Consider the following 23,982-nt stretch of genomic DNA (forward strand, 5'->3'; position numbering starts at 1 on the left):
CGCCCCTGCCTCCGCCCTCTCTCCGAGGCCCCTTCTCTGTGGTGATGCACGTGGAGGTCCCTGCGTGCTGCTTACAGATGGACTCTTGCACGGGAAGCTGAGGTCTGAAGGAGTCTTCCATTCACTGACTAAGGACCGTGCACTGGGGACCAGCCGCGTCATGAGGGCGAAGGATGAGGGACAGGCCTGCCCCGTGCACCCTCGGGTTGTGGGTCCCTCTCCTTCCGTCGTCTGGTTTCCCCTGTAGCCACGGGCAGAGGGGAGCACACCCAGCAGGCTGGGCCTGGGAATAGAAACTGCCAAGACTGTCGCTCTGGTCCTGCAGGGCATACCATTGCCTGTGCCCGTCCTAGTGGCGAGACCCCTTTGTTTGCAGCAGCAGGACCCCGGCCTGCCCAGCACCATCCCGTGGCCTCCAAACCCTGTGCTCTGCATGGTCTTCTCTTCAGCTGCCCCCCAACATCTGGACGGCCTCTTATCTTTTCTCTTCCTCTCACTGCCTCCTGGGAGCTGCCCTACATAAGTTATGCGACATAATCGAACCTGCCACACATGTCTAGGTGTTTTACAAATAATGTGTTGGTGAGCCCACCGAGGATGGGCTCAGTGGGTTTGTGGTGAGATGCTGAACGGGGCCTAGGTTCTCGACGTAACGCAGATGCTGGGAGCCGGTACTGACCCTTCCAAAGCCTTCTGCTTGGATTTCCCTTGTCGTGGAGGGAGGCTGGGGGTGGAGCGGCGGCCCCCCTTTGTCGGCAGGCAAACTGATGGGTCGTAAAAAAGGTCGAGTTCCCGATCAGTTCGTCAGTGTCGTTCGTCAGTGTCGTTATGCGCTAACGCAGCTAGCTGAGTCCCACAGTTTAGCCCTGCCCCCGGCGTTGGCTGTTGACCTCGGGGGAGGGCACCCTGGGCGCTTCGCAGCCATTTCACCCCGGAGAGGGTGTGGAGCTGGAGGGGTGAGGTGCACTTGGGGGAGGGCCAGGGGGAGGCCTCCCGCTCCGGATTCCCATGACACTCGAGTGACCTGCGCTTTGCTTGAAGAAAAGAGCCGCTCCCTCCCACCCCTCAGGGGTGGCTGCCAGGCGGGTCTGCCTGGTGCCCTTGCGTCTCCACACGTCCCACCCAGCATGTGCTGGAGGCTGTGGAATGACCGTGCCGAGCCCGGTGAAGCCCTTTGGTACATGTGATCCCATCTGATTCTTGCCACACGCCCGGGAGGTGGGCAGGCCCGGGCTCTCTGCTCCTGTTCCCTGGACAAGCACAGGCTGGGAGGGCTGGTCCCCTGTGTCTCCCCGGGGGGGTACAGGAGTGAGCCGGAGACCCTGGTCTCCAGAGGGTCTCGGGAGCAGCTGGGCCAGTGGTGGTGTCTGGCTGGGGAGTTCCCACAGCACTTGGCGGCCGCGCTCACGGTCTCAGCGACGAACTTGCACGTCCTGAGGAGGACGTGGTGTGTCATTCACTCGGCGAACAGCCATGGAGCCCTCGGTGGGTGGCACGTGCTGGGGACTCAGAGCAGAACCAAACAAACCGGGTCCCTGGCTTGTGGAACCGAACGCCCAGTGGGACGTCAGCCAGGAAACACGTGAACAGACACACCAAGAAGTCAGCAAAACGTTTTTTTATTTAAAACGGTGAGGAATGCTCTCTGGGCAGCAGGCGCTAGTCTAGCGTGTGAGATGACGCAGCCGTGAATAATTCAGCCTGGATCTGCCCCAGCGCCGCTTCCCTCCCGTACCGGGCGACAGACAGCGAGCTGACAGGCAGATACACACAGAGCAACACTGCCCGTGGACACGGGGGCTCTCTCTTCTTCTAGTGTAATGCAATAAACATGATAGAAGACGCACCGTCTTAGCCATTTTTAAGGGCTCAGTGGCATTCAGCGCATTCCCGTGACCGTGCGGCCGTCACCGCCGACATCTTCAGGACTTTGTCACCCCACAACCGAAGCCCGGGACCCATTAAACAAGAATGCCCCCCCCCCCCCATTCTCTCCTCTCCCAGTCCCGGGCAACCGCCGTTCTGCTCTCTGACTACGCATTTGACGACTGCGGGCCCCGCCCCCCGCCCAAGTGAGCTCGTTCAGTCTTCGCCCTTTTGTGCCTGGCGTGTTTCACCTCGCTCACTGTCCTCAAGTTCATCCGTGTGGCGGCAGGTGCCAGATTTCCTCCCTCTTTAAGGCTCAGACACAGTCCCCTGTCTATCCCATATTTCACTCATTTATTCACCCATGGAGGGACACGTGGGTGGCCTCTACTTTTTAGAAACTGTAAAAAGGGCTGCTCTGGACACGGGGGTGCAAGGATCTGCTCGAGCCGCTGTTTCCGCTCCTTTTGGAGATGTGTCTGAAATTGGGATGGCTTGTATGGTCATGCCGCGTTTAACTCTTTTATGAATCACTCACTGTACCGTTTTCCGCAGGGCTGCACTATTTTACCTTTCCAGCAGCAATTTCTCCGTATCTTTGCCAGCGCTTGTTATTACTATTTTTTAATGTTTTTTTTTAAGTTTTATTTATTTCTTTCTAGAGAAGGAAGGAAGGGAGATAGAGAGAGAAACATCAATGTGCGGTTGCTGGGGGTCATGGCCTGCAACCCAGGCATGTACCCTGACTGGGAATCGAACCTGTGACTCTTTGGTTCCCAGCCCGCGCTCAATCCACTGAGCTACGCCAGCCAGGGCTTATTACTATTTTTTTTCATATTAATAGCCATCCTAATGGATGTGAAGTGGTATCTCATTGTGGTTTCGATTTGCATTTCCTTAATGATTAGTGGTGTTGAGCATATTTTCATGCGTTTATTGGCTGTTTGTGCATCTTTGAAGAAATGTTTATTCAAGTCCTTTGTCCAGTTTTTAAAAATAAAAACAATTATTTTCTTGTATTGATTCTGGAGAGAGGGGAAGGGAGGGAGAAAGAGGAGGAGAGAACTATCGGTGTAAGAAAGAAACATTGAACAATTGCCCCCTGCATGCATCTCAACTGAGGATCAAAGTCGTCACCCTGACTGGTAATGAACCTGCGACCTTTCAGTGTGCAAGATGGTGCCCAACTGACTGAGCCACACCGGCCAGGGCTGTCCATTTTTAAATTGAGGGTTTTGTATTTTTTTTTGGAATTGTTCAGTTGTAGGAGTTCTTTTTATATTCTGAATATCAATTCCTTACCAGATCCATGATTTGCAAACATTTTCTCTCATTTCATTGTTGCCTTTTCCTTCTTTGGATGGTGTCCCTGGGATGGGCAACATCGTCACCCATTTTTCTTGTTGGTTTTGTTGTTGCTTGTGCTTTTGGTGTGATAACTAAGAAATCACCCAAGTCTAATATCATGACACTTGTTCAGTAGGGGCCATTTTTCTGTTTTCTTATTGAGAGGAAATTCATATGAAGTAAATGTAACCACTGTAAGCGGCATTCAGTACATTCGCAATGTGCAACCGCCCCCTCTGTCTTGTTCTAAAGTGTTTTCGTCGCCCCCAAGGAAACCTCCCACCCACCGAACGGACACTCCCCCTCGCCCTCGGCCCCCAGGCTCCGGCAGCCGCTCATCAGCTTTCGGTCTGAGTGGACTGACTGATTCTAGTGATTTCACATCAATCAAATTATACGATACGGGACCTTTTGTGTCTGTCTTCCTTCAGTTAACGTAATGTTGCAGCGTGTACCAGTACTTCCTTTTTATGGCTCAGTGTCACTGTACAGCTGTAGCTCGGTTACAGCGCGGTGTGTGTGTCCGTTCACCTGCTGGAGGACTTCTGGGTTGCTTCCCGAGTTCAAGTGCTGTGAACGATGCTGGGATGAACTTTGGGGTATAAGTATCTGTTCGTATCTCTGCTCTCTTTTTTCTTTTCTTTAAAAGAATTTGTTTATTTATCTTTAGAGAGAGGGGAAGGGAGAGAGAAAGAGAGGGAGAGAAACATTGATGTGCAAGAGATACATCAATAGGTTGCCACTCGCATGCCCCCAACAGGAGACCTGGCCTGCAACCCAGGCTTGTGCCCTGACTGGGAATCGAACCAGTGACCTTCTGATTCACAGGCCAGCATTCAGTCCATTGAGCCACATCAGCTCTGACCTCTACTTTGAATTCTTTGCAGCATACACCTAGAAGTGGAATTGCTGTATCATGTGGTAATTCTAAGTTCAACTTATATATATGATCAGCAAAAAAAAAAAAACTTTTAAAAAAGCAATACCATTGTCTGGATAGTTCTGTATTTAGAGTCCAGAAAAAAATAATTTTCAACTAAAAAGAAAAAAACCCGTGGTCAATGCTATGAAGCAAGGCGACAGGGGCAAGGACCCCCGAGCCGGCCCTGGGTGTCAGGGCAGCTCTCCCGGGGGGCTGCTGTTGGAGCTCACAGCCAAAGGATGAGCAGGAGATGGGACCAGGAGGATGGAGAGCAGATGACTCTGCACACTGCCCCCCAAAACCCCAGGCCTCGTAGGGGCAGGTCTCCCTGCTCCGGGCTCAGGGGCCAAGAGGGAGCTTGGGTCTGAGGTTTAGGCAGCCTCAGCACAGGGGCCCGGGGGTGGGGGTGGAATTCACTGACAGCTAAGGAGTGAGGGCCAGGAGGACCGGAGAGCTGGTGCTCCGTGAGCCGCCCCTGGGATCTGGGTCCCCGGGAGCCTGCCCCTGCAGGTTTCCGCAGGCTGGGGCTGGCCGTGGCTCAGACGCTGTGTGACCGTTATTTTGCTAGATAGATAAATGGTCCATAAGTACATGCCCGTGTTGTTCAAATGCTTGGGCCCCCCGTTTAACGTGGGGGTAGTTTCTCCAGGTCCCGGGAGCCCAAGGAACCCAACATTATGACAGCATCAGGCTAGCGGCGCAAGAGCCAGCATCTTCTCACAGTCTCCAGACAGTACATGGGCATCTGGGATGATTTAACTGCACTTAATGAGAAAGACATCAAGAGGAGAGACCACGAAACACCAGAAGCTCAGTGTTCACAACAACAGGGAGCTTCTTTATTGCCACGTCTAGTCGCCCAGCCCAGAGGGCTGGTGCTACTTTTCCCCGAAACGGTTATGGCAGTCAGTGAACCTGCATGGGTCCCGGTGGCCAGGAACATCTTCTGAAGAATCTGATCAACTGCTTTAGCTCTAAGTGGAGGTCGCCACTGGGGCTCTTAGTTCATGAGTTTTGAGTCCGTTTCTTCTTTGTAATGATAATAACTAGCATCGCTGAGTGTCCACTGTGGTCCAGCCTTGCGTGAAGTGCTTCTCGTGTAGTGTTTTATTTGACCTTGAACGCATCCCTGTGATGATGACCCCCATTTTCTGGATACAGCCCTGGAGGCCAGAGCCCAGACAAAGGCTTACAGCTAAATAAGCGGCAACGCTCAGCTTTTAACCGCTACCCGCGGCTTCCTGCACTCTACTTCTTGAATCAAGCCCCATGATGTTCCAGCATGAAAATGAGTGGATGTGGGAATTCTAGAAGGGCACAAAATAAGACTCACGCCTGTACTGCAAACATAATCGAGTACGAATCACAGGACATTATGGGCCATCCTGACGAACTCAACTCTTTATATAAAGAGACTTTCTTCTCTATTTGCACAGCTTTTTGCCGTGTCGGCAAGGCTTTCCCATTGCCCACCGAGGCAGGCCGGCCAGGGACTGTGGTTCCCGTCAGCTGGAGAGAGAGGCTCCAAGAAGTGAAGGGATTTGGGTTTTCCGAGCTGGTCCAGCCCTCTGTAAATTACATGGCTGCTGAAGCCTTAAACATACATTGATATTAAGCCGTGTGTTTCAAGTGTCATAGGTTTTGCTTTCCCCATAGGTTAAAGAGGTCACACCAGCTAAGCTCTGGCCTCTGGGGGGCTCCTGGGTCCTTTCGGGGGAACTCCTACCCTCCTACCCAGGTGCTAGGGAGTCAGGGAAAGCAGGTATCGTTTATGGAATGCGTACCTGTCAATCACTCGCTAAACTGTAAGTTCCAGGAGGGTAGGAACCATCTCTCTTTTTTATTTTTTATTTGGGAATATTTTGAGGTTCACAGAAAAGTTGCGCAGATAGCACAGAAAACTCCCACCTAGGCTGAGCTGAGCTCTCCCTGAATCCGATGCCTTACACTCTGTCTTTTGAACTCTTCCGTGTCCGCCTGGAACCGAGACCCAGCCCCTCCGGGGCACGAGGCAGAGCTATCAAATCCCACTGCAAACTGGGCTCTCCACCTCTCCCCCTCTTGCTAACTGAGCTCTCCTCCTCTCTCCCTCTTGCTAACTGAGCTCTCCACCTCTCTCCCTCTTGCTAACTGAGCTCTCCTCCTCTCTCCCGCTTTTACGGGGACAGTGGCGACGCGTTCACACCCAGCTCTCTCTGGCTCCGGAGCTTATTCACTTCTCTGCCGTGTCCCGTCAGAAACCATTTCTTTGGGGAAGCCTAAAATTCCACCCTTGGGCCCAACCGGGTGCCTGCCAGGGGTGACTGGAGGCTGGGGTGTGCCCGCTTGCCACCGTGGGTGAGCGGCTTCCCTCTGCTCTTTCTGCCTTGGAGGGGAAGAAATGTGGGGGACGGTCTAGCGGAACCAGTGGTCTGAACCTTCGCCCTCCGGGGCTGGGGAAGAGGGGCGCATGCACAGAGCAGGTGTTCCTCCTCCCTCTTTGGGGGCCTGGCAGTTGCTTCTGAAATCCGATTCCTAAGGCCAGGGGGGTGACCTTTGGTCCACTTCCCGGCATTCACCTGCCGTCCCGCTGCTCCCAAGAAGCGCCCGTTCCAAGAGTGGGCGAGCTGGCAAGACACTCTGGTCATGGTCCCACCCTGTCCACGAGGCCTCTTGGTCGGCATGAGCAGGCAGCCCTGGTCCAGAGCGGTGACACTCATTTAAGAGGTGAGGTCAGGGAGTTCTTTTTAAAATGATGAAACACTTGGGCTCTTGGGAAAGCGGGTTTTTCGGGACCGGAACATCCCTATGATGGTCGGAGGGCTGCTTCATGATGGACGCAGGGCCGGGAGCGCTCCAGAGCCGGAGCAGGGCTGTCTGTTTCCCCAGCAGTGGCCGCCCCAGAAGATTTGAAGGGGCATCTTGACAAGGCTGCTGGTCACGTGGAGGATTGCCAAGTTTCTCCCCAGCCTGCGGTTGGGGAGTGTAAGGGGAGACTTCTGAAGCGCATGCTGTTTTGCAGTGATGCCTGTTGACACAACAGACCCCTTGGAATCCATCCTCCTAGCAACAGGGCTTAGTACTGTTGCTAGGGCGGGGAAAGTGGGTGGGGGGAGGCAAAGGCACGGGCCGGACGTGGCCGAAGCGAGGACTCCAAGGGCTGGGTGTGCTTCTCCCGATTTGCAGGAGTGGCTACCCGATGAAAGGGGGACGATCTGTTTTTCATGCTTTCGACAAATATTTATGAAGTGCCTCCCCGTGCCAGGTGCTATTTTGGGCGTCGACTCTGGGCTCCTGCACCTCATCATTCATAAACGTCTGGCTGTTTTAGTTACATGCAACGTGGCAGGGAGATGGCAGGGACCACAGGCTGCCTTTGTCCACGGTCTGGTGAGGCTGCACAAGGTAGAGGTCAAGGGTACAGGCTCCAGACCCAGGCCATCTGGGCTCAAGCCTTGTTTCTGCCACGTCCAAGCTGTGTGACCCTAGGCAAGTGGCCTGACCTCTCTGTGCTCAGGGATCTTGTCTGCAAAATAGGGTTGTTGTAAGGATTGAATGAGTGTAAACACGGGAAGCACTGCAGAGTACTTAGCCCACAGAGATTGTTTATAATCTTAAGTTTGCTATTGCTGTTACGGCAGAGAACGTGCCAGTAGGCGTTGGGAGGTCATTGCTGTTGTGGAAAGGGCGCTGGACTTGAAGGCGGGAGACCAGGCCAAGCCACCGCTCGCCCCGATTCTCAGCTGGAGAACGGAAAACATTGTCTGATCACCTGTTTAGCTCACAGTGATTTCTACTAAACTTGGAGAAGTGCAATGTGCCAGTCCCATGGATAGTGCCATTGCTTGCTTCTAATGCATCCAGATGAGTTAGATAATGTTTGTGTTGTGGGGAGCTGGTGTTCTTCCAGAATAGCTTTCTATTCGGGGGAGGGGCAGGGCGGAAAAGGGAGAAAGGCCCACCCTTCTTTCCTCTTCCAAGGCCAATCCGAGCCCACGTCCCATCTCCGAGGACTGAGGCAGTTCGGCATGTGGCCCCGCCCCCTTTGCAAAGATCCGCCTCCTGTTCCATCTGTTGCTCGTGTCAGTGTCTTTTCCGAATTACTTTACAGTAGCCTTGATTGTGGAATAAAAGGCAGGAGATTTATCTGTTAAATTATTTGAGGAAGAATTCACTGCAGATAAGGTGACCGTGGCGGGAAGGGCAGCCTGGCTGCCGAAGGTGTTTGGAGCCGAGGCCTGCGTGGCGGGCGGAGGAGCAGGAGCTAGGTCACGGTTTTAAACAGTCAGGGCCCCGATATGAACGTGCCACTCACTGTGTACTGTGATTCCCGAGTTACCATAGGAAACGTTTGAAATCATGCATCCAAAGGAATAATATCTTGTAGATGAAGCACTTTCCGCACAAGAGTCAGGAATACTTTGGTGCTCGCATTTGGTGGTTTCAAGTTTGTACCTTCTTGCCCTGGCTGGTGTGGCTCAGTGGATTGAGTGCCAGCCTGCGAACCAAAGGGTCACCGGTTCAGTTCCCGGTCAGGGCACGTGCCTGGGTCATGGCCAAGTCCCCGGTTGGGGATGTGCAAGAGGCAACCAGTTGATACATCTCTCGCTCATCCATGTTTCTCTCCCTCTCTTTCTCCCTCCCTTCCCATCTCTCTCAAAAATAAATAACACATCTCTTTTAAAAAGAATAAAGTTTGTACCATCTTGATACTGTCCTATAGGGATGATTGTCACCCTGGACGCAGACTGGGAGACTGAGGCCCTGAGGACATGGCAGGGGCTGTCATTACAGGGAGTGGCTCAGCCACTGATCCCTCAGCAGGGCGGCCGAGCCACCCTGGGCCAGCAGTGCCCTCTTGGGTGACGAATCAGCACCAGCCCTCCCTGACCCCTTCTACACTTTCCCATCGAAGGGATCCAACACAGGTGCCTTTTCCTGGCTGTGGCGTCAGAGAGAAATGGGTCCATCCAAACCCTCCTGCTGTGCGATCATGGCCACACACTTAACCTCTCACAGCCCTAAAGAGGGGCACGATCAGCACCTCCCTCATGAGACTGTCGTGAAGACGCAAGGACACGGTTCATGGCAGGATACTGGCGCAGCGCCGGCCGCTTAGTAAGTGCTCAGTGAACATCCTCTGTTCTAGCAAAGGTGAACGAAGCTTTGCTCATTGCAGTGTTGTGTTAGCGCCGGAACGTATGGACCCCCGAGAGCTGCGGCATCTTTTATATTTTACCTTCGGGCACAATTGCGTGAACATAAGCCGCCAGCCACTCAGAAAAACGTACCAGACGGGTATACGTCTCATCTGGGCTTTTCTCCACCTGCTGGCTCCACTCTCTCTGCCTGCAGTGACTGGAAACAGGCTGCCAGTCTCTCTGCATTCATAGGCTACTGAACCCGCCACCAGATTCTCCACCCTGTGGTTCTCCAGGGTGTCCCAGGAGGACCCGGCTGGACCTGAGTCTTGTGCACACCCTGACGGGTGGGGCCGTAGGGTACCACGGATTGGCGTCTCCCTGAGAACCTCCGGAACAGAGGGTAGGGGTGGAAGAGTTCCGTGGAACAGGCAGATCCAATCCAGTCCACGGGTGTGTGTTCTTCAGGGAGGGGCCTTCTGAGGCTAGTGCCTGCGTCAGGGAAGACGAAATAAAGGCTACCCCCTGCTTTGGAAAACACTGCTTGGGATTATAAAGGCCCTTTCCTCATTCCTGGTGTTTAGATTATGCTTGGAATAGCATCACTTAAATGGAGGCTTTTAAACATCTCTCATCTCTTTCTGTCCTGTGATCTGAAGTTTTGACTGTGCTTTATTTTTTGCATCTTGGTTTTAAAAATCAACTAAACCGCAGACAAGCACGTTGTAGGGGTTTAAAAAAAAGGTGACCAATTCTTGGAGTACTTAGGACCTCAAAGGGGTGGCCGTATGTTTCCAGGGGCCCGTCATTTCCTTCCCTCATTCTTCGCCCCCCACCCAGGTTTCCAGGTGATTCTGGGAGTGAAAACCATGGTTGGGGGCGGGGGAAGGAATGTGTGCCTTCATCTGGCTGGTGACCCAAACAAACTGGATGCTTTGAGATCTGAAGTTAAATATCCCTACTTTCTCCAGGGAGCAGAGGAAGCCCCCATGGGCGAGGAAGGAGGAGTCCCCAGTCTTGGTTTCTTGCTAAAACAGCAGCCCGCCTCACCGGGAGTCACTTGTTTAACTGTGTTTCTGCCCCGTTAGAGGAGAGCAGGGGTCACGTTTGCTCTGCCCACCGTTCGTCCCCCGGTGTAGCTCTGTGCCAGCACATGGTCGCGCTCGGTTGGAGGGTAAAGCCCTCAGGCCGTCTGGCCCTTGAGTGCGGCGGTCAGAGCCCACTGACGACTGCTTTTGTGCTTGCAGAGATTCCTATTTGACCTCCTCTCCCATTTCTCTTTCCTTGGGCCCAGAGGACCTCGTCCGCTCAGAGCCCGGGACCCCTACGACCACCTGGGAATCGTCAGACTATAGCAGGGAAGCCGGAGGAGAAGGCCAGGAGCACTGACCGTGGAGACTTGCCCAGGTAGGAGCTGGGTCCAGGGGAGCATGGCCCGCTCACCGCCTGCTCAGCCTTTGCTTTGGAAAACTTACCCCACGACCCGTGACGTGTTCCTCAGTGGCGAGATATCCAAAACAGTGGTTTACAGACCTTTCTGTGGTAGCCCAGACCGGCGTGATTGGAAAATTAAGTTTAAAGTTAGTGTTTTTCTGACCCAGAATGAAATGAGTAATTACAGGCTTCCATGCCAGCAACGCTCCAGGTGGTTCGTGGTCACTGTCAGAACTTAAAATAAAGGAGGCGGAAGCTGTTCCGAGGAGCTTCTCAGGAGCATCACATCTGTGGCTACGCTGGGGTTGGCTGTGGGGGAGGAAGAAACTTTCCTCTACCCTTCTAGGTTCTTCCCTCTGGTCTAATGAAATCAACCAAATTTAATTATTTGCATACGTATGGGAATCCCACACATGAAAGATCCAGAGACCCCCCCTCCGTCCCCATGAGAGGTTCCGAGACAGAAAGGTAAACTGAGGTGTACGTGGCGTCCTGAGCTAAGGGGGAGGTCAGAGCCCCGGGGTTTCGGAGGGAAGGAAGGTCATTGCAGGACGATAACAAAAGCAGATATTCAGTAATTATATGTTCACCCTGCTGTATAGATAGGGCATAAAGAGTTATCTCTGGTTACAACTCTTATGATGGGCAAAGCCCTTAATTTAAATTCTTCTAGGTGGTTAAGTGGGGTGCGGGGGGGCAGAAGTTTCTCTTGAGCCCACAGGGTCTCGATGGCCTTTAGAGCAAAATAACCCTCATGCCGAAGTGGCTCATCTTGGGGAGGCCTGCCCCGAACCCCTCCACTGCAGGCACCAGAGGGCGAGACAGAGGGTTCACAGGCGTGTTGCTCCAGTGACCGGCGTCCTCAGTCCCGGGGCGGCGGGCGGATGCATTCCAGAAACCAGCACGGCCGCATGGTTGCAGTGGAATGTGGCCAGGGCAGCCGGCACCCACGGGTCTGTGGCTCCTCGTTGACCCACAGTCAGGTCCCGGCTGTTGGGAAGGAGTCCCATAGACTCCTCCCAGGGGTGTTCAGCACCCACAGTTTTGGGGGCCTTCACAGCAGAGGCCCAGCAGACATGAACGTTCAGTCCCCAGAAAGGGCACAGGCCAACGACTCTGGAGACCATTAATAATGGCCAGGGGGTCGAGCGCGTGACTTGGTGAGGAAAGCCCTCCTGGAAGATTAAGGCCCAGCTGCAGGGAGGCTGTAATTACAAGCCTTAAATGAACGGATGAACAGGAGCTCCAAGGAACAAATGTGAACAATGGAGTGATAGGCCCCTCCCCCCGCCCCTGCCATAGATAATGGACAGTGAGACTTTGGGTCATGAATGCTTTGCAATAGCATTTTAGCTTAAGAGTTGAAGCTCCACCTGTTGCTTTGGCTTCCCACTGTGGCTGGTCATGGGTGAGTGAGAGTGACCCCTGGTGGCAGGAATTTTTGTGCCCGGCTTGTCTTTTCTGGGTGGGGCTTCTAGAGGAGGCCCTTTGACCCTCCTGGCGTGAACCTCTGGGTTCTCTAGGGCACAGGCGATCAGATGGGGCAGAATCAGAGAACATGCCCTTGATCAACACCTGTGACCTCTGTTCTACTTGCACAGGCTTTTTATCAGGGTAACCCCGGACCAAAGATTTTAATATTCGGTTCTTACAAGACCAGTTGACAGGTCTCCACTGGCTCCGAGTGGTCATGAAATTAATGGGTGGCTGGATCTGTTCTGGAAATCTACACAAGCAAGGTCACCGCTGGCCGTCTTTGTGAGGCTGTGGGATAAGAGGGTTGCAGATTATTTGGGCCTGTATCACAGCCGGAAGGAGGACAAACAGCCCCACAGAGGTCCTTTGTGTCCTATTCCTCACTCAGCTTTAGTCAATTAGGATCTTGACCTTGAAGGACTGCCCCTCAGGGACATGCGCACTGAGCATAAAGGCGGTGCCTTCTAAAAGCGAGCCCAAAGAAGCAACTCACTGTTCACGATTGCAAACACAGTTCTCCTCCATACATGTCGGAGTATCGGCTCTGCAGGGCCTGGGCTCGCTAACAGAGCTCTGGCTCTCCAGGGTCCGGAGTTCGCTGGGGGGTCAGGGCGTCTGGAGGAGGAGAGAATGGGCACGGGCTCCTGGTGCCGCTCCAGCGGGGCGGGCCCCCCTTGCACCTACAGTAACGGTGAAAACAGCACTTGTCACTTTGCAGACGGACACCAGATAGTATGCCACATGCTCTATGTGTACAAAATAAACATTTCTTTTCATTTACTCAGTTCATTCCTGACTCCGTGTGCTTACTCAGCCCGGCGGCTGGGAATGCCGAGTCAGCTATCGCTGAGTCCCCTCCCCCCACCTGGCATGTTGAGCCGTCATCCGTCTGCCCCCCACCCCGTCACCACTGAGACGCCTGCTGGTCCGGGCCACGCTGCCCATCGCGCCCTATGACTGCACTCCTTTTGTGCACACTTGGCCCTGGGGACCCTTTGGTGAGGCCGGGGGCCCAGGGCCGTTCCCTTAGGCCCTCGGTGCTGCGTGTCCAGCCCTACAAGCCCGAGGACTCGGTCAGACGTTGCCCACTTTCTAAGACCCTTCCCTGCTCTCTCCCCATTGAGCTCCAATGCATTTGTCTCCTCCCTTTGCCGCATCAGACCACCGGCATTGTCTACACAAAGGATGTGTTATAGGTTGGGACAAAAAGTGGGAGAGAAAGTGGGAGAGAAAATGGGAGGAGCCTTGACCTCAGACGGTTTCTGCTTCCCCCTTGTAAAATCTCCAGAGAGAACACCCAGTGGCTCCTGCCGGAGCTGGAGGCAAGGAAAGAACAGAGAGAGCAAGGCCGATGTCAGTGATCCCCAGTCCCGTCCCTCTGCACAGGCGAGACCTCCATGCTACGGATGGAGAAACTGAGGCTTGGAGCTCTGTGTTATCTATGCCCTAGCGGTAGAAAGTCCATTGTTTCCCCCACAGGCTCTTCCTCCCTCCGAACTACACTAGAACTTGATGCATCCCCAAAGGGGTAAATCTTTGATCTGATCAGGGAGCCCCATCAGTTCAACTGCCTTGCCTCCTAGTTGCCACATGGTGTCGCTGTGGTAACTTAGCCCTGCATTGGCCAAACCCCAGCAGAGGCGGGGCAGGACCTCCCTGCCCTCCTAGGACCAAGCTTAACCCCAGGTTGCACCTCTTACTGCCCAGCAGTGTCCACTCCCGAGCGCAGCGGCCCTGGATACCTGCATCCAGATTGGTTCCAGGTCCACCGCCCACCATCCTGTGGAGACTCCCTTCCCCTTCCGGGGTACCAACAGCCAGGGATGGGCAGCCCTGCCCTCTCAAGCCCTCGAAACATAACAGATCTTATCACGCAAACTTTTTGCACGTCATGGAGCTGTGAGGTTGCCCCAGAGGGAATTAGGTAACAGATTGCTGGGTAGTAGCCACTCCTGTGCTGCAACATTGTGCTTGCTCACTGGTCCAAGAAAAGCTGTAGGCAATACTTCCGAGATGATGGACTTTTCCGGTGAATTTCTGGCACCTTTGTCACTGAAGACGGAGGGATGGAAACTCAACAGCCTAGAGTCTTAGCTGTCGTCCCTGGTTCTTCACCTACCAGGCGGGTTAAAACAGATCGTAGGTCTTTCCTCCAGAGATTCCGAGTTGGTAGGGCTGGGCTGGGGCCCGAGAACGAGCATTTATAACAAGTTCCCAGGCAACACAGGCGCTGCTGACCTGGGACTATGCTTGAGAACTGCTGCATGAGGGACACAGGCTCAGTGACGTTGGAGATGAGAAGAAGTGGCCTTCTGTGAGGGCTGGACTGGACAAGGAGACGCTCTCGGCAGCCACGGGGAGCTGGAACCGAAGGGGACTGCCCCAGAGGCAGTCCGGGTAGGGGCGGGATTCCTGAACTGGAGCCCTGTGGCTGTGCGGGGAGTGAGCCTGGACCAGCGTGGTGGGTGTTGACTACACACAAAACTGGGGGACTGAGCCAGGTGGAGGAGCCCTTGGGGGTCAGGTTAGAGGCTGAGACGTGTCCTGCCGGTGACAGGAAGTGGGGAAGCGCTCTGTGGTGGGTTGGTCTGAATTTAAACAAGGGTTCACGCATGCAAGGAAATCCACCCAGAAGATGAGTTCAGGGGCTCCAACTGGAGCACAGAAGGGGGAGGCTGGGAGGGCAGGAAGGGTGGTGGTCCGGGGACAATTCCCAGGTAGAACCCTGGATCACTGGATCAGAAACCCTGGGGCGTGGCGGCAGCCATCTGTGTTTCCACGAGCCCTCCGGGGACTCTGCTGCCGCTGGACTAGATACTCAGGGAAGGGGCGGGTATTGAACTGAGTTTGGAATGGTAATGAGGAGGCGGGCGTGGGGAGATGAGGTGGGGGACAAGCAGGGCAGAGGGCTTGGGGTGGGAGTGAGTTCGGTGTTAGACTCGGGGAGACCGAGGATATAGGGAGAGGTGCGGAGGAGGGCGGGGCCTCAGAGGCCGTGGAGAGAAATTCAGGTTCAGGTGACATGCACTGATACGTGCTCTCAGAGGGCCTCTCTGGCTGCTGGTGGACAGTGCAAGGGGGCGAGACTGGAGGCCAGGAGGTCAGGGAAGAGGCTGCTGCAGGCCCCAGGTGGGTGAGAGGGGCGCCTTGACCCAGGGCAGGCTTTTTCAGCCTTATTTTCATGGTCTCTCCCCCCACCTCCCTCTCCCACCCCAGGAACCTCTGCAGACATTTTATTACGGATTGCCCACCCCTCCCCAAGAAATGTCATTACCATCGATATACATACAGCACATGCTTACATACTGTGGTCTTTGGACCAGACACTCCCACTGTCATAGCTAAGACTTTTCACCCCTCTTGAGAGCCAGTTTTCGCCCGTCTGGGGAGAAACGGTGATGTAGGCAGTGACGGCGATAGCACAGGGAGAACAGTGATGGCGGAGAAACGAGGGTAGCTCTGCATGTGTGGGGCCCTGGGAGCTGGAGATGTCAGGACTTGCCGATGAATGAATTTAAAAGGAGGGAGAGAGGGCTCAAGGGAGATTCCCGAACCTCTGGCGTGGGCCATGGAGTGGACAGGACCGCTCGCCGAGACAGGGAGCACGGGCCGAATCAGGTCTGTCTGCCGAGCCCCGTGGCCACAAATGCAGCGTCTGGGGGGAGATCCTGCTGGAGCCAGGCGAGTCAGGCCAGACAGAGCGCTGACTGTCAGGAGCCCAGTCCCATCCTGGGGGACCCTGAGGGGGGGACCCTCTTCGAGAGAAAAGCCAGGTGCCCTTGGTGCTTCGGGGGCAGGTTATCTCCTGCCACGCACCTAACACCTCAAACCCCCAAACGTACCTCGTCCTTTGGGGCGGGGGCGGCAGGCTTCTCGGTCCATCTAACAAACGTGCACCACACGCGGCCCACCCCAGGTGGGGAGGTCTGGGCCCAAGGCCAGGGGCCCAGCAAGGAGCAGGAGGTGTGGATCCAGTACAGAGAGAGCCAGGTACACAAATAATTCTAGAATGAGCCGAGTGCCGTGGGCAGGCTCCAGGGGCACGCAGGGGCACGCAGGGGCACAGGAGGAAGCGGCTCCCAAACGGAGAGGAAGTCGGGGATTGCGGGGGACAGCGGCAGTTCCAGGCGGAGGGGACCGCGGGAATTATCACGGCGCTGCTGCGGGAAGCGGCACTTGGGGAGGACTAGCCCTACTGGCCTCTCAACCAGGAAATGTCAGCGCTTCTTTAAATATGGGAAATAGGCGATGTAGCGTGTTTATGAAGCTCAACCTCTCGGCCTTTAAAAAAGATGAATTTAGAACAAAAATTCCATGGCGCTTGGGTAGCAGCGGATTAGGGAAGGAAGAAAAATGGTTCGAAAATAATGAAGTAGTGGACTTGCCCCCCTGGGTTCCCCCCCGTCATTTTAGGGGGTCATCTATGGCATTCAGCTCATTCTAGAATTGCTTGTTTATATGTCTTTCCCTATACTGGATGCACATTTTAGTCATGTGGCCTAAATCTGCCTAATGCTGGGCCCTGGACCCAGGGCCTCACCCATCACCTCGCCGAGAGGCTCAGTGTAGCTGGGTGTGGGTGACGGAGGGGCCATGTGAGGGAACCCGGGGTCAGAGAGGTTAAGGAGCCTGCCCCAGGTCACGCAGGCCAGCACCCAGCTTGGTCTGAAGCCACTCGAAGCGCCGGCTATAACGGTCTCCTTGAGCTCTCACAGGTGTGTGAAAATGTCTGCGTTGTGGTCTCATAACTAGAAAGCAAACCGCAGTCTGTCCTTCAAGTTTCATTTCCCTCTAAACAAGGTCAGTTCTCAGACCCAGAAAAAACCGAAAAATCCAAAAGAAGTGATGCCCTGGCTGGTGTGGCTCAGTTGTTTGGAGCATTGTCCCGTAGACTGAAAGGTTGTGGGTTCGATCCCCAGTCGGGGCACATACCCAAGTTGCAGGTTCAATCCCCAGTCAGGGCACATATGGAAGGCAACCAATCGAGGTCTCTCTCTCTCTTTGCCCCTTCCCCCCTCTTTCTCCCCCTCCCTCCCCTTCCTCTCCCTCTAAAACCAATGAAAACGTGTCCTCAGGCTCTGGCTGGGGTGGCTCAGTGGATTGAGTGCTGGCCTTCAAACCAAAGCGTTACCAGTCGATCCCTGGTCAGGACAAATGCCTGGGTTGCAGGCCAGGTCCCCAGTGGAGGGCACATGAGAGGCAACCACACCTTGATGTTTCTCTCCCTCTCTTTCTCCCTCTCTTCCTCTCTCTTAAAAACAATGAAATCTAAAAAAAAAACATTTTTAGAAAATGTCCTCAGGTGAGGATAAAAAAACGAAAACCCAAAAGATCTGATGAGTTTCGTGAGCAGCACTGGGGCCAGCTCTTCGTGGCCCAGCCCAGTGCGCTAAGCTGCAGCCTCCTGCCCCTTCCCAACAAACCTCTGTGACAGCCGGGCCTGTTTGCACGCTCCGGCCGGGCAGGGCGTGGCCCGCAGAGCCGGGTGCAGCCTCCGCTGCCGCCCAGTCCTGCTTCTGACTCACTGTTTGTCTCCCGCTGGAGGCCGACACCCAGAGGGGAGCGGGAGGCCGGCAGGGACGGAGCCAGGGCCCCACTTGGACGCCGGCTGGGAAAGAGGGCCAGGTGCTGCTGAACCAGGGGTGTGTCCGCTCCCCGCTCCTCTGGTTTCAACAGAACATTCAAGGAAAGAGGAGTATTTTTCCATCCGGAGACAATGCCCATTTACTGTAACCACTGGGAACACAGACACGAGTGGGAAGGAGAGGGAGAAAATCACCGGTTGTCCCACCTCTTACAGAAAACTGCTCTTAAAATATCAGTGTTTTTCCTCAAACTTTTCTTTTTTTCTAGTTCTTTAACGAGTGTGAGATAACTGTGTGTGTATATACACCCTTATATATCCTTAAATATAAAACACATGAAAGTAACATATATTACCCTATATGCTACATTATGTATAAAAGTATAAAAATCTATAACTAAATCATGAATAGACTATTTTTAGAGCAGTTTCAGGTTTACAGAAAAATCGGGCCGTACAGAGGACTCCCACGCACCTCTCTCTCCACGGTGCTCTGTTTTCTGTGTCACGAACACTTTGCACTGCTGTGGTGCGTTTGTTACAATTAACGAGCCAATATGGGCACACCACTGCGGACTGAAATCTACAGTCGCCACTAAGGTTCGCCCTCGTGGTGCGCGTTCTGTGGGTGACAGATGCGTGACCCACGCACCCGCCGTTAGGGTGTCAGACGGGATAGCCTCACTGTTCTAAAGCCCCCTGCACGCCCCTGTGCGCCCTCTCTGCATCCCCCTCCACCCCGTCACCCCTGGCAACACTGACCTTTTCACGGTCTCCACGGTTTCTTTCTTTTTTTTTTTCTGTTATCTTTTCTTTATCAGTATAAAATATATACGGTTAGAGCAGGAACCTGAGAACCTCGAGGAGGGTCCCCAACCCCGCACACCTGTGTGCTCACACCCGGCTCTGGGGCAGGGCCCGCCCCCACGGGCCGCAACTCCCCTGACCCTCACCGCCACGGACTAGGGCTGCCCGTTCTTGAACTTCGTGTAAATGGGATTAAACAGTTTATGTTCTAGTTCCTTTTATATACTGCTCCTTCTTGTTTTTTTAAAAATTATTTTTATTGTGATAAAAAATTGCATAGCATACTATTTACCATCTCAGCTAACTCTCAGGACAATCCAGCAGTGTTAAGAATATTCGTGTTGAACTACAGATGTTTCCATAGTTTCTTAAGGGAGGAGCTGTGGTCATTGATTTGAGACCTTCCTTTTTGTTTTTAAAGATTTTATTTATTTATTTTTAGAGACAAGGGAAGAGAGGGAGAGAAACATCAATGTGTGGTTGCCTCTCGTGCCCTCTGTACTGAGGACCTGACCCGCAACCCAGGCATGTGCCCTGACTGGGAATCAAACCAGCAAACCTTTGGTTCTCAGACCTGCACTCAGTCCACTGAGCCACACCAGTCAGGGCGAGACCTTCTTTTTTAATATGGATGTTTTAGTTTATTAAAAGGGATTCTAAGTCCTGCATCTGACACACTTTGATATTTGTGTTTTTATTTTAATTTGGTTCACACACTTTCTAATTTTCCTTTTAATTTCTTCTTTGGAACTCATGGGCTCTTTAGAAGTATGCTATTTAGTTTCCAAATAGACATTTTCCAGACAGTTTTCTGTCACTGATTTCTAATTTAATTCCATGGTAACCAGATAAAATGTACTTTGAGTGATTTAAATCTTTTTTAATTTCGTGAGACATTTTTATGTGTGGACTGCGGCCTGTTTTGTAGGTGTCCCCTCTGCGCTCGAAAAGAATGCCGCTCTGCCACTGCGGGGGAGCGGTTACTAAATGCCGGTTAGGGCGTGTTGGCTAAAGTGTTGTCCAGATCTTCTGCATCCCTACCGATTTCCTATCACTCAGCCATCGATCATTGAAAAAGGGATGTGGAACTACCAGGTTGTACGTGTGGATGTGTCTGCCTCTCCTTTAATCCATTTTGCTTCAGTGACTTTGAGACTCCGCTATGAGATAAACTTTTAGGACGTCTATGTTCTTGTGACACACGGAACCCTCTCTCGCTGTGTGACCCTCTGTGAGCCTGGTCCTGGTCTCCGCTCCAGAACCCTCTTCGTCTGATAGGATACGGGCACAACAGGTTTCTGTTGATCAGGGTTATCATGTTTATCTTTTTTCCCCCAATCTGTTACTTTTAACCCATTTGTGCCTTCTAAGCAAACTTTGAAGCACCTTTCTTATAGGTGCTTTGAAGCTCAAGGTCGGAGCTTGCATTTTTAATCCATTGTATCTGTGCATTTTAACTGGAGTGTTTGTAATATCCACGTTTAATGTGATTATTCCTACAGTTGGTTTAAATCTACAACTTGGTATTTATTTTTTCTGCCCATCTCTTTTTTGTTCCTAACTTCCTCTTTTTGTATCTTTTTTGGGGGAGGATATCATTTTTATGATTCTACTTTATCTCCCTTTTGACTTATTACTAGGACTATCTGTACTATTTGAGGTGGCTGCTTTGGGATCTGTAACTTGCATCTTTGAGGCATCACACCCCACTGTCACGAGATACTGTATCATTTTGTGTGGATAAAGAAGGCCTACCACCGAGTCCCCCACAGCCCTCCTGCAGCCGCCACTCATTTTATTTTCTCCTTGTGGTGCAAATCCAGTTTCTGTTCTTTTTGTTTTGTATAGCCCCTCATCTTTTAAAAAGATTTAAATAATAAGGAAAAAGACTTTATGTTTACCTGCATAACTACCATTTCTGGTGTTTTTTATGTTGATCCCAATGGCCATCGGTTATTCTTTTCTTTCGGCTTGAAGGATTTCCTTCTGCATTTCTTGGAATGTCAGTCTGCGGGTGATGAATTCTTTCTGTGTAGCTGGAGAGAGTCTTCACTTCACCTGGGCCTTAGAAAGACATCCTCACTGGGCAAAGAGTTCTAGACAAGCAGGTGTCGTTTTCCTTTGTTTACTTTAAAGATACCGCCCCACTCTGTTCCAGCTTGCATCGTTCCCAACAAACAAATCTGATTTCACCCTTCCTTTTGTTCTTTGGTCTTTCTTCCTCTGGCTGCTTCTGACCTTCTATCAGTTTGAAACATGTTGGTGTATGATGTGATTTGGTGTATGTTTCTTTCTGTTTCTTGTGCTTGGAGCTGGATTCTTGGATCCGTGGGCTTCCCGTTTACATCATATTTGGAGACCTTTCAGCCATTATGTTTTCATACAATTTTTAAAATCCCCTCTCCTTTGGGGATGTTAATTACAATGTTCAGCTGCTTGAAGTTGGCCCACAGATCCTGGATGCCGTTTAACTCTTTTTTTTCAGTCTTTTTCTCCCTGTTTCACGTCGGAGCATGTCAGTTGCTAGGTCTTTACGTTCACTAGTCTCTTTCTCTGTAATGACTAATCTGTTATTAATCCCCCCCTCCCCCAGAGTGGGTTTCCTTTTGGACACTGCTGTCCTCATCTCTAAACTTTGATTTGGGTCTTTTGTACGCCTTCCCTGTCAGTACCTAACGTGCTCAATCTTTCCTCCATCCTCCGGCACAGATGGAATACAGTTATAGCCGTTTTCAAGAGGGGCTCGCGTACCGATTCTGTCGTCGGCCTAATTTCTGGCTTGGCTTCGATTCCCTGAGTTTTCTTTTCATTACGGGTCCTATTTTCCTGCTTCTTGGCATGCCAGACACTGTGGAGTTTATGCTTTTGGATTCTGGATATTTCTGTATCTCTATAAATATTCTTGAACTTTGCTCTGGGATGCAGTTACTTGGAACTGCTGAATCCTTTGGTTTTTTGCTTCTAAGCTTTGTCAGGTGGCACCACAGCAGTGCTTAGTCCAAGGTTAACGGTCTCCTCCATGGAGGCCAGACTCTCCTTCGTGCTCCAGCAAGTGTCCCACGCCTTAGGAGGTTTTCCACACTGGCTGGAAGTGGGAACTATTCCCAGCCCTTTGTGAGTTTCAAGAATTCTTCCCTATAAGCCTTCTGGGCGGTTTGCTCCTAGACTCGGTGGTTTCTGCACATGCGTGCACCGGCTGCTACTTTGTACATCTCCTGCGTCCTCTCTTTGTCTGGGTTTCTTTTCTCTGGTTGGGTCCCTCGGGACCTCCAGCTGCCTGGGTCTCCCTGAATGCCCAGCTCTGTCTTTCCCACAGGTCAGGGGGACTGTCAGGTTCCAGCTGGGCCCCGCCTCCCTGGGCCATGCCCCCCAGGCCCTACTCTGAGCAGCAGCAGTGCTTACTCTGCTGTGTCCTGTCACCGTCACCAGGACCACTGGCTTTCACTCCCCGGGGCTCCTGTTGGACTTCACAATCTCTTACATGATGCTTTCCCATCCGGGCTCTCTGGAAACATCAAAACACCATCCTATCAAATTTCTTCCTCTGGTTTTAAATGGAAATGCAGCATGTCACCTGGCATTTATTTTGGGAGAGGTGAGGAGACCCTTCTAGAAAAAAATACTAATAAGAGAGAAGAGGCCGTGGGTGAGAACTGTTTTTCTTTCTCATCAAAAGCAGCTTGTCTCATGCGCTGGCAGTCTCTTGTCTTGTACGGGCTCAGATGCTCGCCGTGACGGCAGTTACCTTTCCCAGATTCCCGACTGCAGCCGTGGGACTGCTGGGAGGGGCTGGAATGGTTTCTGTGTCTTTAACGTTGAATCAACTTCCCTCCCGGTAACTTGTCGACTCCTCCCCTCTCCACCCCCTCATTTAGGTCAGTGGGTGACAGAGGCAAATCTCAGTGGAACAGGCTGGTGACCGGCACTTACTCTAACCACATTTAAGAAACCTGTAGCCACATTTTTGAGCTCAGTCCACATGAGCTCAGCCTCACAGGTGACACCGGTGACATCTTATTGTTCAGTGAGTGGCCCAAATTCTCTGAAAGATTTTTTTTTTAATTTCTTTTTTTTTTATTGTCTGATTTATTTATGTTTAGAGAGAGGGGAAGGGAGGGACAAAGAGAGGTGTAGAAACATCCATGTGCAAGAGAGACATCGATCAGCTGCCTCTTGCACGCCTCCAACTGGGGATCTAGCCTGCAACCCAGGCATGTGCCCTGACCAGGAATCGAACCAGCGAACTTTTGGTTCATGGGCCAGTACTCAGTCCACTGAGCCCCACCAGCCAGAGCTCAGAAAGATTTTTCAGTTGTGAAGGGCATTTCACTATATTCCCTACTTTGTACTGTATTGACTAAGGCAGGAAAATGATTTTAATACGTGTTGGAAGTCCTATCAAGAAGGAATATAACAAGTGTTTGTTTACCACTCTTTCTTCTTTCTTGGCATCAAAAGAAAAGAAATATGTCCTCACACTCCAAGCACACAAGCGAAACTCTTGTTTGTTTTTCATGTGAGTAAAAACAGATTTCCCCTCTAACGGGATGGTAGGCTTACATTTGGTGGTCGATTATTAAGAAACGTCCGAATGATCAGAAGTAATCATGTTAGAAGCGTGTTTCAGTGGACTGGCGTTTCACTGTGACGGGTAGTCTCTGCGCCCCTGAAGGACAACGACAGGCGGGGGTGAGGCGCCGTGAGCGGCGGAGCTCGTGCTGGCTGGGGGGGGCCCTCCTGCACGGCAGCCCGGCAGCCCCCGGCAGCCTGAACTATTCTGAAAAACCCTAATTATCCTGCTGCTTCTCAGGACCCCATGAGGGGGGCTGCAAGAAATGTGTTAGAAGGCAGTTGTGAAATATTTTTCTGGATTTCAGTCCTCCGCTATGCTGAATGGCAGATCCTCATGTATGGACTGACACCTTGACCTTGAAGTCATATAGAAGTTCTTGCGGCAAAGTATAGGCTGAATATTGAGGATACTTTGGTGTTTCATGCACTGCACCCGCCATGCACCTTTCTCCCCAGGAACTCTTTATTTTTTTAATAAAGATTTTATTTCTTTACTTTTTAGAGAGAGGGGAAGGGAGGAAGAAAGAGAGGGAGAGAAATGTCAATGTGTGAGAGATACCTTGGTTGGTTGTCTCTTGTGCGCCCCCTACTGGCGACCCAGCCTGCAACCCAGGCATGTGCCCTGACTGTGAATCGAACTGGTGACCTATTGGTTCACAGGCCGGCGCTCAACCCACTGAGCCACACCAGCCAGGGCCCCAGTAGCTCTTTAGAACCTACCAATAGTTTCTTTTTTTTCTCTGTTGCTTAGGTTGCTCAAGCATGTTGGTCTTTGTGGGTTTTTGTTTGTTTGTTGGTCTCCTATTGCAGAATGAGCACAGAAACAAGAGTTGAAACTGGATTGAAAAGACGAA

General features: G+C 52.3%; 1 protein-coding gene across 14 annotated transcripts in view; it reads left to right on the top strand.

Moving 5' to 3' along the window:
- Positions 1-23,982, top strand: part of TACC2 (transforming acidic coiled-coil containing protein 2) — a 179,022-nt gene that overhangs the window by 22,916 nt on the left and 132,124 nt on the right. For all 14 annotated transcript variants that reach the window (XM_045854245.1, XM_045854249.1, XM_045854247.1 and 11 more), the window contains exon 3: positions 10,550-10,662. In XM_045854245.1, coding sequence (XP_045710201.1) covers positions 10,550-10,662 — 113 coding nt within the window. The remainder of the gene's footprint in view (positions 1-10,549; positions 10,663-23,982) is intronic.

The sequence above is a fragment of the Phyllostomus hastatus genome, unplaced genomic scaffold (genome assembly GCF_019186645.2).
Source record: "Phyllostomus hastatus isolate PE091 unplaced genomic scaffold, TTU_PhHast_1.1 phas_scaffold_1066, whole genome shotgun sequence".
NCBI lineage: Eukaryota > Metazoa > Chordata > Mammalia > Chiroptera > Phyllostomidae > Phyllostomus > Phyllostomus hastatus.